The sequence below is a fragment of the Sciurus vulgaris genome (assembly GCF_902686455.1).
Source record: "Sciurus vulgaris genome assembly, chromosome: 12".
In the NCBI taxonomy this organism is placed as follows: Eukaryota; Metazoa; Chordata; class Mammalia; order Rodentia; family Sciuridae; genus Sciurus; species Sciurus vulgaris.
The window spans coordinates 108,672,032-108,691,496 of record NC_136473.1 but is presented as its reverse complement, the minus strand read 5'-3'; the positions used below and the strand labels follow the sequence as shown (position 1 = coordinate 108,691,496).

General features: G+C 37.0%; 1 protein-coding gene across 12 annotated transcripts in view; it reads left to right on the top strand.

The window, feature by feature from the left end:
* The window catches only part of PRRC2C (proline rich coiled-coil 2C), a 90,945-nt gene that overhangs the window by 37,502 nt on the left and 33,978 nt on the right, over window positions 1-19,465 (top strand). For 11 of the 12 annotated variants that reach the window (XM_079106357.1, XM_079106353.1, XM_079106356.1 and 8 more), the window contains exons 11-18: window positions 1,745-1,798; window positions 4,330-4,945; window positions 7,381-7,550; window positions 8,290-8,539; window positions 9,487-9,697; window positions 11,055-13,298; window positions 15,191-15,399; window positions 19,179-19,333. In XM_079106357.1, coding sequence (XP_078962483.1) covers window positions 1,745-1,798; window positions 4,330-4,945; window positions 7,381-7,550; window positions 8,290-8,539; window positions 9,487-9,697; window positions 11,055-13,298; window positions 15,191-15,399; window positions 19,179-19,333 — 3,909 coding nt within the window. The remainder of the gene's footprint in view (window positions 1-1,744; window positions 1,799-4,329; window positions 4,946-7,380; window positions 7,551-8,289; window positions 8,540-9,486; window positions 9,698-11,054; window positions 13,299-15,190; window positions 15,400-19,178; window positions 19,334-19,465) is intronic. The other variant, XM_079106354.1, reaches the window with a different exon arrangement.

The window sequence follows — 19,465 nt, the reverse complement described above, 5'->3', positions numbered from 1 at the left end:
TGTGTATGAACCACTCACTAGGGCTAGAGATATAGCTCAGTGGTAGAGCTCTTAACCTAGCATGCACTAGGCCCTAGGATCAATCCCCAGAACCTCAAAAAAGCAACAACAAAGGAACCGCTTGTAAAGTCTTTCGTGCAATAAAAGGGAGTTTTGGATTTTATTTTAAAGGCATTTTGGTGAGCCATCAAAGAATAAATCATGATTTCCCTGAAATTGAAGACTTTTTCAAATAATTTTTTTCACAGTATATAATCTTTTTAATGTGCTGTTGAATTCAGTTTGCATGAATTTTATTGAGGATTTTTGCATGTATGTTGACCAGGAATAGTGCTATAATTTTTGTTGTTGTTGTTGTAGATGGAAACAATACCTTTATATCATTTATTTTTATGTGGTACTGAGGATCAAACCCAGGGCCTCCCACTTGCTAGGCAAGCACTCCACCATTGAACCACAACTTCAGCCCACTGCTGTAATTTTTAAAAATTCTTTTAGATATACAAGACAGTAGAGCGTTTTGTTTTGTTTTGTTCTGTTGACAAATTATTCATACGTGGAATTCAACTCATTCCAATTAGGATCCCATTCTTGTAACTGTACGTAACGTGGACTTACCTGGTTGTGTGTTCATTATGAGCAAAGAAAGGTTGTATCCCGTTCCCTTTATTGTCTTTCCTGTTCCATCACCACTCCCTTCTCTTCATTCCCCTTTGTCTAACCCAGTGAACTTGTATTCTTCCCCTCCCTACCCTCTGTTGTTGTGGGTTAGCATCCACAAAAAGGAGAGAATATTTGGCCTTTGGTTTTTGGGGACTGGCTTATTTCACTTACCATAATATTCTCTAGCTCCATCCATTTACTTCTTAAAGAAGAATGAAATTATCTGTATATACCACCTTCTCTTTATCCATCCATTCATCTGTTGAAGGGCAACGTAGGTTGGTTCCATAGCGTGGCTACTGTGAATTTTCAAATAATTTTTATTCATTCATTCATCAGTACTAGGGATCAAAATCAGGGGTGCTTTACCACTGAGATACATCTCCAAACCTTTATTTTTTGGTTTTGAGAAAGCATCTCTTTAGGTTTTTGTGGGTCTCTATAAATTGCTAAGCCTGGCTTAATTTGTGATCCTTCTGCCTCAGCCACCCAAGTTAGTGGGGATTATTGGCATATGCCATCGTGCCCAGCTCAAATAATTTAATTTTGTATGTTTGCTTGAATTCATTGGCATGATGGCGAATGGTAATATCTTCATGGAAGACTAAGGGAATATAGATTTTTTTAAATTTTTGTGATGTTGGTGTATATTAACAAGTAACTATTCCACATGTTATATCTGTATCATAGCTAGTTCCAATATGTTTTACATGTTTTTTTCCCCTTTAGCTAAATCTCATATGTTAAGGTTGCCATTAGAAAAAACACCTAAGAAAAGAATTGGGCTTATATAAATAAAATTTAATAGAGGTATACCTCTCCCTAGTCAGGTGAGAATTGGCACACTAAGATTCTGCATTTTCAAAGTGCATTTGCAATCTAGTCTAATTAAAATCTAGAGCAATTCTGTAGAAAGTAATATTGTGGTGAGTGATGTGCTTTTATTAAAAAAGAGTAAAGGATAGATGGGCTTAACAATCGTGTATCATTGAGAATATCAGTACTCTGTATTCAGAATATCTCCAGTAGGTATCTTTTTTTCTTATCTGGCTACTTTTTAGTAATTCTTCCTTTATAATAGGAACGTGGACCATCTTCACACCTGCCACCACCTCCAAAGTTGCTTGCACAGCAGGTAAATTTTTAACTACATGTTGGTTTATGGTACATGTTTTGTTGTGATGGAAAGATCACTTAACCATTGAGCCACATCCCCAGCCCTTTTTTGTATTTTCTTTAGACATAGGTTCTCACTGGGTCCTCGATTAATTGCTGAGGCTGGCTTTGAACATGCAATCCTCCTGCCTCAGCCTCCTGACCCACTGGATTACAGGTGTGCACCCCCACACCTGGCCTGAAATAGGTTCTTAACAGATCTCACTTACCTCTTATGCTGCCTGCTCACCTGCCACTCTCATAAATTCTATAGCTACTGTGATCTTTTCAAGCTACATCAATTATTCCTTACTCTGGTCTTTACCATTATCTTTCAGGTGTCTGTTTACTTTTAATCTGTTATTCTCCCTGTGTCTCAACACAGAAACCTTGTTTTCTATTCTTATTTATTCTAACCTTCTTTATTCCTTCCTCAAGAGTGTTCACTTGGTCTTTCTTGTCATCTGAAGCTCTTATCCTGGGATCATAATGTGATCACAGTCACTACTCAGATATTATCACCATAGGTCTCCCTAGTCACCCTAGTGTGATATCTGCACCTACCATCTCTGCCAGCCCCTCTCCTCTTAACTACTTGTATTCCTATTGTAGCAGTTCTCTATACCTACAAGCCAAAATTAAAACATGTAGAAGAAACTTTCTGAACTTCAGTCTAAGAAAGATTAAATAAGACTCACCCAAACGGCATCAATTAGAGGGAAGAGAAATTGGTCAGTTGGACTTGGAATAACATCTTCCAAAAATGCAAAGATAAATTAGGAATATTCCTATTACATCTGACAGAGGACTTAACTGGGCTATATTTAAATAAAAATAAAACACCTTAAGAAGACAAATAGCTCGACAAAATGATTTGAACTTTCTCTTCACAAAAGAAAATATAGGAATGCCCACTGAACACATGGAAAGTCAGCAGGGAATTGCAAAGTAAAACCACCGTGAGATTTACTACACACCCATGTGTGCCGCAAAGATGTGGTGCCACTGGCATTCTTAGACATTGTTGTGAAACTGTCTGGAAAACAGTGTTGCTCTTCATTACAAGGTGAAACATTTACATACTGCATGGAAGTTTCACTCCTATCAAGAGAAATAATGTTTACACAAGACTGTGTGTGTAAATATTCATAGTTGTTTATTCATAGTTAAAAATCTGGAAGTAGTCCCCATGTCCTCCATAGATGAAAAGATGTACCTGTAATGTAATTCTATCCAGTAATGAAGTGGAGCAAACTGCTGGTACACCAGATAACCTCAGAACCATTACACTGAGCAAAAGAAGCAAGGCACAAAAGGTACTGTACCTTGATCCATTTATGTGACATTGTAGGACAGACAGAGCTACTCAAGGTTAAGGTTAAGGGTCCTTGGCATCCCAGGAAGAGGTGAAGTAGTGATTAAAATGTATGTCTTGATTACACAGGTAATTTACACATTTGTCCAAACTCATCAGACTACACCTAAAATACATGTATCACATTCTGTATGAATTATACTTCAATGAAATTGCTTTTAAAAAATGTTTAAAGGGGCTGGGATATATATATATAGCTCAGTTGGTAGAATGCTTACCTTGCATGCACAAGGCCCAGAGTTCAATCCCCAGCACCATTAAACAAACAAACAAATAAAAAAAAAAATGTTTAAAAGCTTACTATGTAAATTAGGGACTTCTATATAATTATTTTGACTTTTCAGCTTGTCTTTGAGCTGTAGATGAAGAAACTGCACCAGAGAGATTGTGTACTTTGATAATTCACTGGTAATAAAACACAGTCTGCATTAATTTTTTTTTTTCCTTTATGTTTCAGCCCTTTGTGCCTTTTTCATCCTGCTTATTTCTACATAGTTGTTGGCAGTCATTTTAAACTTCATAACTATTGTTTTCTAATACAGTAGTGAAGATGAAGCCATTGGAACTTGAATTTCTCTGGTGATCTCTCTCTCTCTTCACTTTAGATTCTAGATATCCTTCTCTGGTCTTTCAGCCTAGAGACAGAGTTGTCTCTACCCATGCTGAGGCTAGGAAATCCTTCTTCAGGGTGTCATTGGCAGCATTGTCTCCTTCTGCACTGTTCGTCTTCATTTTGTTTCTTTGGCTCTTTGCTTTTTTCCTGTTGTCCTTTAATCGTCACATGTCTCACATGCTGCCAGTTTGGATATTTTGGACCTTTGTCATTTCTTCTCTGGCAGGTGCTACTAAAGGATTCTCTCTAAAATTCTTTTTTGGGTCTACATTTAAACTTTGAGATTTGGTGTTATATTTTTTATTTCACTCAAATACTGAGTGAGCACTAATGTCTGGCACAATAAATAGGTATACAGTCAATATCAAATGGCCTATTTAATTGTTCTTGTCTTAATTTGGTGAATTATCTAGATTAATTTTCCTTGTTATTTTCATGGGGTGTTTTCCCCCCTACTTCCTGGTGCCTCTGGTGCCCAGTGTTGGTCAGAAACAGTTCTCACACTCATCTGATAATGTTTCAGCATCCTCCACCTCCAGATCGACAGGCAGTACCTGGAAGACCAGGCCCTTTCCCCCCCAAGCAGCAAGTACCAGACGAGGATGAAATATGGAAGCAAAGACGAAGACAGCAGTCTGAAATTTCTGCAGCAGTGGAACGAGCTCGTAAGCGGCGTGAAGAGGAAGAGCGAAGAATGGAGGAACAGAGGAAGGCAGCCTGCGCAGAGAAATTGAAACGACTGGATGAGAAGCTTGGCATTGTGGAAAAACAACCGTCTCCAGAGGAAATCAGGGAAAGGGAGAGAGAGAAGGAACGAGAGCGAGAGAAAGAACTTGAAAAAGAACAAGAGCGAGAGAAGGAGAGGGAAAAAGAAAGGGAGAGGCAGCAAGAAAAGGAGAAAGAGCTGGAGAAGGAGCAGGAGAAACAAAGAGAAATGGAGAAGGAAAGAAAGCAGGAAAAAGAGAAAGAATTAGAACGACAGAGGGAAAAGGAAAAAGAACTACAGAAGGTAAAAGAGCAGGAAAAAGAATGTGAGTCAAAGAAGGAAAGGGAGAAAGTGGAGGGAAAAACAGAACCCACAGAACCTGTTTTAGAGCCTGTGACAGAAAAACAAGAAAGTGAAAACAACTGTAATAAAGGTATGAGAGTCTTGTTCCTTCTTACATAACTACTCAAGGATTTCGTGTTAGTTACAGCTTGGGCATTCACGTATTTTTAATGTAAACAATCAAAAGTCATCATTTTACAGTAGCATTTACAGCACAAAACATAGACTAGAGCCACGCTTTCTCACTTTATATATGAATAAACAGCGCCAAAGTGTTTCTCAGAGTTACTCAATAAGCCTCAATTCTGTTTTGCCTGCAGATATTTATTGGCTTTATAATTATATACACTGATTTTTCCCCCTAGTTTTTTTTCTCACTGCAAGACATTTAGCAAAAAAAATTTCATATATTCATATACATTCATACTTCTGAAGCTAAACTGTAATAGACCTCAATGGGAATGTTGGATGGCCATAGATGTCTGTACCAGTTCACAATTTCAAATTTTTTTCCTACCAATTTCATTGTACAACCTTCCACTATGTAGTTCATAATGCTATTAGATTATAATTTATCATCTCCTGGAATGATTATATTTATATAAAAATACTTTTCCAGATCTTATGAACTTTTTGGTTCTTTTCCAAATTTTCCTGTACACTAGTTAATGGAATTCAAATACAGTGTAAAACCTTGGCTAACTTATAGTAAAGTTCATTTCTAATGAACAACTCAAATTCAGATAGAAATAGTTTTATTTCATTAGGTATTCTGATGTGGAACAACTACAACTCTTTTTTTGTAACCACAGATTTTATTTCTTTTCTACAATACCCTGTTTGTTAAAATTAGAAGATTTTCTTTTCTTTTCTTCTTCCTTCTTTTTTTTTTTTTTTTAAACTTACTTTTTACTCAGGGTCACCTTCAACATGATTATTTGATATATCAAAAAACTGAAAAGGGTAGGACCTATAGCTCAGTGGTGGAGTACTTGCCTAGCATGTTAAAGGCCCTGGATTCTATCCCTAGCACTGAAAAAAACAAAACTGAAAAGAATATTTTATCTCAATTTTTTTAAATGAGAATAGGCCACATTGTTTTTTCTGTTAAGATGAACAGATTTCATACATTTTCTCTGTATTAATCAGTCTTAAGAGACTATTATTGATATTAGTCTTGTTACATATCAAAAGCACTTAAGATTGCTCACAACACCAAAAAATGCAAAGTAAGTTCTCTCACATTCAAAATGAATAATGTTGTCATATGTTAATATGGATCAATACTTTTTATTAGAAAGAATACTAAGATAACCTTCAGAATCTAATAAAAATGTAGATTAGAAATAAGGAAATTCATAGTTTAGTTCTAGTGCCACTGAATATATATGTTGACTGATGAGTTAATTTAGCATTGGTTAACGTATATACGCCACTTTTGTTTCTAATAATCTGTATTTACTGGTCCTTAATTTTTAACCTAGGTTTTATCGGTGAAATGTTCCCATTTATTATGTAACTTGCCTTGGCTCTTTTTTCTAAAACTTTATTTTTCCTTTAACAACATTCTTAAAGTTGAATGTAGTACAGACAAGACAAATGTGTTTTGTAATTCTTTACAGCATGCTTTTACATTAGTAAAAGAAATTTCCTTTTAAAATTCATCCCTATTCATCTGAGAAAATTTTTAACAAACATGGTTTTATAATTTTTACTAATGACATACTCAAATGAACACCATTGGTTTTTCTTGAGACGAAAACTTTTGTGCATGTGTGTGGCTTTCCTTTTAGTGTAGCACACTTGACAGGTGCCTTTTATTTACAAAATGATTTATGTGTTTAAAGATAAACGGTGATTATTCTGTTGTCTTCATACTTAAACTCCAGTGGTTTTCTTTATAGGTAATAGCCTCTTGCTCCAATAAGTAAATAAAGAAACTAATCTCTTCTATTTTTATATATGTATAGGCCGTTTGTTTTCATATAGGTCCTAGTGAGTAGAGGCATTAAATGTTGTACTGAAGTATGTTGAAAATAGGGGAAATAGAATTTGAAGTGTCTTATCACAAAATCAAATATAGATTTTTGTGTGATGAAGCATTTGAGTCTGTGATCTCTCTTAAGAATCCTGCCAGGTTCAGTGGCACACACCTATGTGGTCCTAAGAACTCTGGTTGCCAGAGCAGTACAATCTTAAGGTTGAGGCCAACCTCAACGACTTAGTGAGACCCTGACTCAAAATATAAAAGAAAATGGGCTGGGATGTGACTCAGTGGTGAAGCACTTCTGAGTTCATTCCCCAGTACCAAAAAAGAAAAAGAATCCAGCTTTAGGAAACCTAAGGTTTTGGACAATCTGTTACCTTGATTATAGTATGATTTATAGTTAATTAGAATACAAAACAGTGTTTTGCAGTACTGAGGAAGCTTTCCCCCTTTAAATTTACAGTTTCAATGTAATAATTTCAATATGCTATGGAAGTTGTGTGCTTAATAACATTATCTTACGCTTTCTCTCTGGGCAGAGGAGGAACCAGTTTTCACTAGGCAAGACAACAATCGAAGTGAAAAGGAAACTGCACAAGTGGTCCACGAAGCAGAACCAGAGTCAGGGTCTCAACCTCGACCTGCTGTGTTATCTGGCTATTTCAAGCAATTTCAGAAATCATTACCACCACGATTCCAGCGGCAACAGGTAACGATAAAAACGTCTCATTATGTTCGTTTGTTCAAGAGGTTTTTGTTCAGTGGTCTGAGAAATTAACTTGACATAAAACCTAAAATACTTAAAGCACAGAAATTTCCCTTGAAATCCCCCCCTCCACAGTACTGGGGATTGAACTCAGTGACACTCTGCTACTGTGTTACACCCTCAAAACTACCCACTTTTTTTTTTTTTTTTTTTTTTTTTTTTTTTTTAAGACGTTTTTCCTAAGTTTCCCAGGCGGATCTGAAACTTGTGGTCTCTTGCCTCAGCTTCACAGGTTTCTGGGATTATAGGTGTGCACTGCCACACCTGGCAAAATTGTTTTCTTCTTTTTTTGAAAATATTTTATGTTGTAGATGGATATAGGACCTTTATTTATTCTTTTATGTGGTTCTGAGGATGGAGCCCAGTGCCTCACACGTGCGTGGCAAGCACTCTCCCACTGAGCTACAACCCAGCCCTTGTTTTCCTTTTTAATGAGTGTTTATTGATGAGAGTCTTACCTTGACCTGGGTCATTCCATGATATAGTCTGCCTCATAAGTGAATGATTAGGTGCTTAAGTCAAAGGTAGTACAAAATCATTTGTTCTTTTGTCTTGCCAACTCTCATGGTTAAGTGTCTCTTCCCTCAAGGATTAAAAAGCAGGCGTTATTTTCTGATATGGTTGACTATAGTATTTATCATGTGGAACCACAGTCTCTACCTGTGAGGCCTTGCTTTTTCAGGAACAGATGAAACAACAGCAGTGGCAGCAGCAGCAGCAACAAGGTGTCCTTGCACAAACTGTTCCTTCACAACCATCCAGCAGTACTGTCCCTCCTCCACCACACAGGCCTCTTTACCAGCCTATGCAGCCTCACCCCCAGCATCTGGCTTCTATGGGTTTTGATCCACGGTGGCTCATGATGCAGTCCTACATGGATCCGCGAATGATGTCAGGAAGACCTGCTATGGAGATTCCGCCCATTCACCCTGGTAACATTTTCTTGTGACTCATTTGCAGTTTTGCTGAGTCATTCGTTTTGGTGTGCTCCTTCCCTCCCCACATTTTTAGTCTTTATTCTTTGATAGTTGTATTCTAGTACTAATTTTAATAGTCACTCTAGGTTTTAATCATAAGATTATAGCTTTCTTTCAGCATAAATACCAGATACTTGTACCAACCAAAATAACAGTTCTTTTCTCCTCTGTAAATATCGCTTAAATTTTTGGAGATGGAAAATATTTACTCTATTAGTATCTATTATCGATTAATTATTTTTATTCTTCAGATACTTCAACATTTGAATTTTGTCTATATAATACATAAGCCAGCATTTTAATTTCCTATATATTTACCATACTAACATTGGAATTTATTCATAGATTTACCAAAAAAACAAATAAATGGGCAGTCTTTTATGCAGTCCATTGTAATAAGTCCAGATAATCCTTTATCAAAATGTATTGAGGATAATTTTGGGGTGATAAAAAAAAATCAGAACCACATCTTGATATTAACGTTTCCAGTGATGTTTTGGAGTTTAAGCAGCATGTTTTACAACATATTAATGGTAGCTTAGTGGAAGTTGCCGTAGGAAATGTTTTTCTCTGAAATTTGTCACTTGGTATGATTCTCTTGATCTTTGTGTTAATATGCTTGAAATCACAGTGTTTGCCTGCTTTTTATAAATATAATACTGTTTTGCTTTAAAATATTCTGCTGTTGGTGATTTTGCTTGTTTTGCTTCCTTAATTCTTAATGAAGTCTGTTTTAACAATAATGAAATACCATTTACAGAACAATTATCTTATGATTTCCATTTTTCTCAGGAAAAAACTTAAGTATAGAGAATTCTGAATGTTAATTAATAATCTGTATTACTTTGTTTCTTTCACTTCTTATAATTGAAATTTCATCTCTTTCTAAATCTTTGTTACAGGAATGATTCCCCCTAAACCATTAATGAGAAGAGAACAGATGGAAGGGTCACCAAACAGTTCTGAGTCATTCGAGCACATAGCTAGATCTCCAAGAGATCATGCAATTTCCCTTCCGGAGCCTCGTGTGATGTGGGGATCAGATCCCTATCCTCATGCGGAGCTTCAGCAGGCAACTGCTCCCAAGGCAGCTGAAGAACCTGAGGGTGCGAGGTAATAAATTGTTAAAATTATTAATAGCCCAGATGGAGTAATGTGGTAGAAAAAAAAAAAAAAAACTGTTTAGTGTATTGAAGATCACAAATATCATTTCCTTTTTTAGCACACTTAATTTCATTTTTGGACACAGTTTCTTTTTAATGACATTGCTGTATGGAGAATGACATTTTGTAAGCTAGTTCTAGGAACTTAATTGCTGACACGTGAACATTAAATAATAAAATTGGCAAGTCTTTTATCTACCATGTTTATGTCACCTGGCTAAGTACTGAAATAAATCTTATAGAGAAAAACTATAAACATTTGATTATTAGTAGCTTGGAAAATTTCTAAGACCAAGATAAGGAGAAATATTAATTTATGAGGCTTCTTTAAAGAGGCAAACAATTGGTGGGACCTCTAATAATCTTAACAATATAGTTAGAACTTCTCTTTTATGGGGCTTTTTTTATAATCATGTTTTATAATTAGAACCTATGGATTCACTCTGTATTCTTTCATTCTAGTTGAAAATTATTAATCTTGATGTGTTAGCAGTTGACACCACATGGTCTAAACATCTGTTTTGTTTTTCTTAGATTTTAATCATAGTTTTTAAAAGCCCCACATAACATTAGATCTACCCACTTAAAATTTTTAAGTATGCAGTATAATATTAGCCAGGTATTGTAGCACATGCCTCAGGAAACTGAGGTAGGAAGATTACAAGTTTGAGTTCAGCCTGGGCAACTACCAAGATGCTGTTAATATTTTAAAAGGGTAGTTGTAGCTCACTGATAAGAGCACTTGTCTAACATATGTGAAGTCCTAGGTTCAATGCCCAGTAAGTATCGGGAGGGGGGGCCTCTGCTGTACAAGACTGTGCTTGTCAAGCACAGTCTTGTATAGCAGAGCCTCAGAACTGCTTCATTTTGTGTAACTGACACTTTTACCATCAAAGCAGCATCTTCCCATTTCTCCACTACCCTCAGCCCCTTGCAGCCACCACTCTGCTTTCTGACTTGATGCATCTGATTATTTTAGATACCTCCTATAAGCAGAATCATGTATTTGTCCTGACTGGCTCAAAGGTTTATCCATGTTGTAGTGTATGGCAGTATTTCCCTTTTTGTTTCTGAATAATATTCTACTAAATAATATTTACTCATTCAGCTATGCATAGATATTAGGCTATCCCCATCTTGGTCATTGTGGATAATGATGCACTGAACTTTTTATAAGGAGATAAAGATACTCTTTATGATTCACATGGTCCAGAGTTAATATTTTTAAATTAGGTTATTTTTGCTGTACACAGACATGTGGGAAAGATTGCTTTGTTGGTTATGCCTTTGAACTTTCATCATTGTAGGCCTGAAGCTGCATTGGAGCCGGAACAGATTACCACTGCTTATCCTGTAGAACACAGTCAGTTGGAAACTCATCCAAAAGCAGACTTTGTCAGAGAATCAAGTGAAACAGAAGTACAGAAGTTTTTAAGCAGATCTGTGGAAGACATTAGACCTCACCATACTGATAAAAATAATCAGTCTGCTTGTTTTGATGTACCTGATCCAAAGACCTTGCCCACTCCTCCAGAAGAGCGAATTTCAGCTCTAGAAAGTCAGCCTTCCCGGAAAAGAAGTGTTTCCCATGGATCTAATCATACTCAGAAATCAGAGGAGCAAAGAAATGAGCCCTCTGGGAGCATTCCTAAAGTAACAGGTAGATGCATTGATTCCAAAGACATAGAAAGGCCAGAGGAGAAACCAAGAAAAGATGGCTTTCTACGTTCTTCTGAAGGACCAAAACCTGAAAAGGTGTATAAATCTAAATCAGAAACTCGTTGGGGCCCAAGACCAAGCTCCAACAGAAGGGAAGAAGGTAATGATAGACCTGTGAGAAGATCAGGTCCCATTAAAAAACCTGTACTTAGAGATATGAAAGAGGAACGGGAGCAAAGGAAAGAGAAAGAAGGAGAAAAGGTTGAAAAGGTCACTGAGAAAGTTGTAAAACCTGAAAAGACAGAAAAGAAAGATCTTCTTCCTCCCCCACCACCATCTCCAGCACCAAGTCAGCCACAGTCAGTTCCCCCACCAGTGCAGCCAGAATCAGAGAAACTTCCTTCAACAGAAACTTCAGTTGTTGCTCACAAGCCATCTCAAGATACTGAGAAGCCTGTGGAAACTGTAAGTAGTGTTCAGGTGGAGCCCGCAGTGAAAATTGTAAACCAGCAAACTATTACAGCACCAACAGTCAAAGAAGAAAAACAGCCTGAGAAAGTTATCAGCAAAGATGTTGGTATAGAGAGACCTCGACCAGATTCAAGACCAGCAATTAAAAAAGAATCAACTTTACCCCCCAGGACATACTGGAAAGAAGCTAGAGATCGAGACTGGTTTCCAGATCAAGGATACCGAGGCCGAGGCCGAGGTGAATATTACTCCAGGGGTCGAAGCTACAGAGGCTCTTATGGAGGGCGTGGCAGGGGTGGAAGAGGACACACTCGGGATTATCCTCAGTATAGAGACAACAAGCCAAGAACAGAGCACATGCCTTCGGGCCCTCCGAGACAGCGAGAAGAAAGTGAGACACGAAGTGAGAGTTCCGATTTTGAAGTCGTCCCCAAAAGAAGACGTCAGCGGGGTTCAGAGACTGACACAGACAGTGAAGTTCATGAAAGTGCAAGTGACAAGGATAGTTTAAGCAAAGGCAAACTCCCCAAAAGAGAGGATCGATCTGAAAACAAAAAACCCATAAAGCCTCAGTCTTTCAAGCCTGAAAACCATGTCCGGATAGATAATCGGCCACTTGAAAAGCCTTATGTTAGGGATGATGATAAGTCAAAACCAGGCTTCCTCCCTAAAGGAGAGCCTACAAGGCGAGGCAGAGGGGGGACTTTTAGGCGGGGTGGAAGAGATCCTGGAGGCCGCCCATCACGTCCTTCTACCTTACGAAGACCTGCTTATCGGGACAATCAGTGGAACCCAAGGCAGACAGAAGCTCCTAAACCAGAAGATGGAGAGCCTCCAAGAAGACATGAGCAGTTTGTTCCTATACCAGCAGATAAAAGGCCTCCAAAATTTGAACGAAAATTTGACCCAGCCAGAGAGAGGCCCCGAAGGCAGCGTCCTACCCGACCACCAAGGCAAGATAAGCCCCCTCGGTTTAGAAGGCTGAGAGAGAGGGAAGCTGCTTCAAAAACAAATGAGGTGCCAGTGCCCACAAATGGCACCGTTAATAATATGGTCCAAGAACCAGCCAGTACTGCTGGGGATATTCCTGGGAATAAGACACCAGATTTATCTAACCAGAACTCTTCAGATCAGGCGAATGAAGAGTGGGAAACAGCCTCTGAAAGCAGTGATTTCAATGAGAGGCGGGAAAGGGATGAAAAAAAAAATGCTGATTTGAATGTACAAGCAGTTGTCAAGGCTGGTGAGAATACCTTGCCCCCGAAGAGAGAAATAGCAAAGAGAAGCTTCTCCAGTCAGCGACCTGGGGTAGATCGGCAGAATCGACGTGGCAACAGTGGCCCACCCAAATCAGGAAGGAATTTCTCAGGTCCAAGGAATGAAAGAAGAAGTGGCCCACCATCAAAAAGTGGAAAGAGAGGGTGAGTACTTTTTTATCCATACAAGACGTATGTGCCTTAAAAGAAGCTGAAAGTAGAATTCTTGGTTTGAATCATGCAAAGAGCCAATCTAGAATAGAAGACCAAGCCATTGTATTCCCCAAAGGAGCTTGAAGAACAGGGTAGTGCCACTTAGAAGGCTTCACATGCTAAGTCCTCTTAAAAGGGTGTAGCTTTGGAAATTTCACACACCCATGGAGGGACATGTGCAGGATCTTTATTTGTTAAGTCATCTTATTGCTGGTGGGTAGCCCTCCTCTATTAGTTTCTCCTTGCAAAACTGGTGCTGTATAGTTCTGATATTTAAATTAATATGTTGTAACTGTATACTCTTGTCACTGTACACCAGTTTCTCAAGAATCATGTTGAACCTTAAAGATAATTATATTCCCCTCTGAATTTACAAAACTATTTGAATTTAGTTGATCCAACTAGAAAGAGACCCAAAAAAAATCTCTGCCCAACCCCCAAGGCTACCAATAACATAAATGCCATAGAAATGGATTTTAAAAAAAACAACTTTCTAAATTATGCTGAACTTGGTCTAGTCCTTTAATAACAATATATTAGTATTGATTTTAGAATCAGGTAGCAATTAAGGTTCAGAATACCTGGGTCAAATCAAGTCTCTGGTACTTCCTAGTTGGTTCCTCACCAGTAAAATGGAGAGAAAGTAATAGTGTTCAGTGTGTGATAATTACTAAGACAACATTTGTAATGCACTTAACACTTAATATGTAGTAATCAGCCATTATGAGTGTGTGCCCCATTGTTAAATCAGATTTCCAGAGTTGCAGCCTAAGTTAATAAGAATCTGGCAATATTGCATTAATCTGAATTCCTTATTTTCATACTTAATATTTCAGGTTACTATTCTAGTAAGGGAAAATTCTTTTGCTTTCCAGATCATTAGAAAAGATTCCAGGGAAATTATGTTGCCAGTTTTGTTTTCTGAATGCCTGCTTAACTCATAATGTGAATATCCCTTTGTAGACCAAGAGATCAGAATACCAAAAATGCTGAACCAAATAATTCCTCAACTGTAACTGAATTATTAGATTTCAAATAATATGATTCAAGGGAAATCTCGATCTGATTTTTGTACCTTGTAGATAGCAACAACTTGGAGCCTGCAGAAATAGCAGTGACTGATTATAGGTAAAGCAAATGTTTTACTAGAGTCTTATTTAGAGAAAACGAGTTCATTCTTCAAGTGCTTGAGGTCATGTGAGGCACTTGGTACGCTTTCATTTTGCATAATACTTGAGGCTAATGTGAAAATGAATTAATAAACCCTTTTTCCATACTCTTATATAAGTCTTTTGGAAATTTTTTTAAAAATAAACCTATACATTGTTAGGAAACCAAAACTAGGAATATATTTTGATTTGTGAAGTGAAGTATTTTCATGTTAAATATGTTTTTTTTAATATGTTTACATTGATTTATAAATCCAATTAAACTTTATATGTATATCACATATAGTATAAATATAGGCTGCTTCTTAAATTTTTATGAGATGCCCACATTGGAAAAGAATCTGTCATGAATACTTTGATCTTAATATTGGGAATTTTCTGTTATAAATAATATTAAGTGGCTCATTTATACTAGGATAGACATGAGTACAGTAAGAGCCTTCTGGGGATGATTAGGATTCTGAAACTTCATTGCTGGGGAAAATCTCTAATCTACTTTGATTGGGAGGCTCAGTTTTGGTGAAGAAGTTCTCTCAAAGGTGATTCAGACTTTATTGGATTGGCTTTAGAGTCTTCTATCCCAGTGCTGTTCTTAAACTTGATAAACTGCCAATAAGAGTATTTTTATTTTGCTTGGGGGTGTGAGGGTAGTAATATTTCAAATTATTTTTGTAGGCCATTTGATGACCAGTCTTCAGGCATAGCAGGTGTTGACCCTGCCAGTAACAGCTCTGCACACCACCCGGAGGGAGCACCTAATGGTGCAGGACAAAAGAACTCCAAGGATTCTACTGGGAAGAAACGAGAGGATGCAAAGCCAGGCCCTAAGAAGCCCAAGGAGAAAGTAGATGCTCTGTCACAGTTTGATCTCAACAATTATGCAAGTATGTCATCAACTCTTTTCATTTTGTTACATTTAAGTTGATGTTATAAAGAAGTCATCAGAGAAGGAAAGAAATGTTTAGGGTAGAGATAAGAGGGTGATTGTGAAATACTAATTTAAAGTAAAATAACACCAACTTTTAGCCTAACTTTAAATGCTTTATAAAAATTTTGTTAAAGAGGGCTGGGGAGATAGCTCAGCTGGTAGAGTGCTTGCCTCACAAGTTTGGTCCCCAGTACCGGGAAAAAAAAAAAAAAATTGGTAAAGATAATCCATCAGGGTTTTACTGTTGTGCCTAATAAAGGAGACAATTGATTAATGCACCTTACCTTGCCATACAGGTACTAAGTGAAGATGCTTATCTCGATGTATGCAAGTTCTATTTCTGTGAAAACACAAGGAAAAAATGTTAATGAGTAATAACCTTGGCAAGGTTGTTTTTTTAAGACCTGGGAAGTTGGGAATAAGTAATACTACACAAGAGTTTGTTGCTATGGAGAAATGCCTTAAGGGAGCTGTGAAATCATGAGTGGCCAGTGTGGAAAATGATACATGAAGAGAATAGGAGGAGGACACTAATAAGGACTGTCCGAAGAGACATTTAAAATGCGAAAGTGCACTGTTATTCACTGAGATGAAACCGAAGCTGAAAACGAAAACAGTGAGAGATTTACTAAGAGCAGATAGTTGTAATGGGAAGGTTAGGTTAGGTAGTTATTCCAGTTTTAAAAGGTATAGGTGGGTTCTTCTTTCATCTCAGTCATGGTGATTTATACATACTAAATCCCAGTTTGGGTCCAGGTATTGGCCCTTACTTCTAGACCAGTGAGTCTTTAAGTTTACTTTTCAGACTATCAACATCATCTGGAAGTTTGTGGGAAATGCAAATTCTTGTCCACCCTAAACCTAGTAAATCAAATCTGAGAGTAGATGGCTGCAATCTGTTTTTCAGGTTATTCCAGTGCATGGTAAAGTTTGAGAACCGCACTTCTAAATCACCATTTTAGAATCTATATGGAAAAGTAAACTGATCTTCATTTTATGTTTAAGGATTTCTAGTTAGATCATTTAGAGTAGTGATTCTCAACATGAGTGATTTTGCACCTTAGGGGATACTTGTCTGTCTCTGGAGTTGTGAGAGATTTTGTTTTGTATTTTCTGCAGTGCTGGGAATTGAATCCAAGGGTGCTTTATCACTGAACTACATCACTAGTCCTCTTTGGTTTTTTATCATTTTGAGAAAGGGTCTCACTAAATTGCCAGGATTACTTTTGAACTTGGAATCCTCTTACCTCAGCCTCCTGAATTGCTGGAATCACACGTGTGTGCTGCCACACCCAGGTCTAGAGGGATTTTTAACTCTCCCATCTGGAGTGAGGTACTACTTAACATCTAGTGAGTAGAGGCTGGAGATACTGCTAAACATCCTATAGAGCACAGGACAGCCAGCCCAAATATTAATAGTACTTAAGTTGAGAAATCTTGAGGAAATGGATTACCAAGCTTTGGAAGAATAAGTGAACATTACTCAAAGTCCACGGAACCCAGCAGGGTTATCTTTCCAGATTTGTTTACCAGTTTTCCTTCTTCCAAAGAAGTTTTGGCTAGAAATTTCTCAAAGTATCTTATTGTTGGGTTAAGATATAATAAAAAGAGACAAGAGCTCTGTATATTTCTGAATGGATAATAAAGATTGGACTGCTTATTTTGATTTATTAAAATTATATTTAAGAGTTAGTCATCTTCAGATTGTTTTCCTGATAACACTGATTGAATAGCATAAAGTATAGTAAAGTACCAGCCAAGAACAGGTATTGAAAATAACAGAAAGTTTGCTCAACTATATGTAAATGCCAAAATAACTTTGCAGAAGATTTAAGGAAGCTCCTACTCAAGAAAGTTAAAATAATAAGTTATGGCACAGCTGTGAAGAGAGGCTTCTCTCACATGCACACTATGATATATAGTCATCTCCCTCACCCACTGAAGATACCTGAAATTGTAGATAAAATTTAATATATAAATTAGTCACAGTAAAAGATTAACAATTATAACTAATAATAAAGAAGAACAATTATAACAGTAGTGTAATAAAAATTGTGTGGTTGTGGTCTCTCAAAATACTATCTTGTACCCACCTTTTTTGTGATATGTGGTGATAGAACATCTAAATGATGAGATGAAGTGAATCATGAATAATGTAGCATTAGTCCCTAGACAAGAATTATTTGATTGAACACTGTGATACCTCCTTATCTGATCTGGTAACAGGCTACTGAGTGACTCATGGGCAGGTAGCAGGGGTACACTGGCCAAAGAATGATTTATGCCTGGGCAGGATGGCACAAGGTTTCATCACACTATTCAGAATGGCATGCAACTTAGAACTTACTCATTATTTACTTCTGACTTTTTCGTTTAATATTTGTAGACAGTTAACTGTTGGTTACCGAAAACTTGGAGAGTAAAACTGTGGGTTAGGAAGGACAGGACCGCTAGTTGAAAAGCAAGGTGAATTTAGAATTGGGAGGCCTCCTCACCTTGCATTGACATCCTTTAAGACAACTGACAAAGACCTTTAATTGAAATGGGTGCATGCTTCATTTTTACAGTTACTAATATCTTAAATAAAAGTGTCTTAGATCATTCAAAATGAGTTGGGTTCTTTTCTTTTGAAATCAAGTTTTTTTATTGGAAAAGCAGTAACAATCATTTTCTAATGAGCAAAAACCAGTCTCAGTATTCATTTTTCATTTTCCCTATAAGCCTTTCCATAAATGCTGGTTTTTTTGTTTTGTTTTGCTTTGTTTTTATTTATTGTAAACAAATGGGATACATGTTGTTTCTCTGTTTGTACACGGAGTAAAGGCATACCATTTGTGTGATCATAAATTTATAAATGCTGGTTTTTAATCTATTTAAAAGGAATTATCTGTAGATTGCCCGTGAACTCATTCATGAACAGTTAAATCTATAACTAAAAACCACATCACCTGAACTAATTTGTTTTATTTGAATAGCCATTTAATAGATTTAGAGTTCATATACTCTTTAAGATACAAAATTTAAGGTGGGCTAAATAATGGTTACTTGGACACGAAGTTGAAAATACATGAGATCTTCAACTAGGTGGTTTTGATGTTTATACCTTTTGGCTGTTTTACATTCATGTTAATTTCATTTGTTTTAACAACTACACTTTGTAGACAGGGTGTCTGTGAAATAGGGCATTAAGAGTCAGAAGATCAACAATGCCAGCCTCATCTTTAACAGATCAGCTTTTCAGAGCTTCTTTCATCCTTTGAAAAAGGAAAATAATAGCAATAGCCCAGCCACCTTTTAGAGTGGGGGAATGCAAATGAGGTAAAGTTACTGTTAAATCACTGCAAATCTGAGGTCAAGAGGTAGGAGTTGGTAAGTCATAGGATAATTATGATTTTTTTTAAGGCATTAGTATTTATATTGCTTACAGAGAACAAAAATCATGTCATTCACAGTGTACAGTTTGAGGATTTTTATTTTTAACCTTTCTTATGAAATCTTTGAAATCTTATGCATGGCCATCTTATAGGATGGGGAATAGATTATCCTATAAATTAAAACAGCCAAATCCCTTTTCTTCTTTTCGCTTATGCATTCCTCCCTCCCTCCCCTCCCCTTCTCTCTCTCTCCCCCGCCCTTCTTGCCTCCCTCCCCCCATTACTGCATTACTAGACAACATTTCTGTTCTTTGATTTGAAACAAGGAAAATATTATTTAAATCTCTTTTCACAACTCCAGGTGTTGTTATAATTGATGATCATCCTGAAGTAACAGTAGTTGAAGACCCCCAGTCAAATTTGAATGATGATGGTTTTACTGAAGTGGTGTCCAAAAAGCAGCAAAAACGTTTACAGGATGAGGAACGCCGAAAGAAGGAAGAACAAGTCATACAGGTTTAAAACTTGTTTCAGTTTCTCACTACTTACTTAAATTGCTGCCCAAAGTATGTTAGCAAATCAAGGTTTCTGTCTACTGGTAAAGTCAAGCCTGTGTTTTATTATTTAGGGTGAATTTTACAATATAAT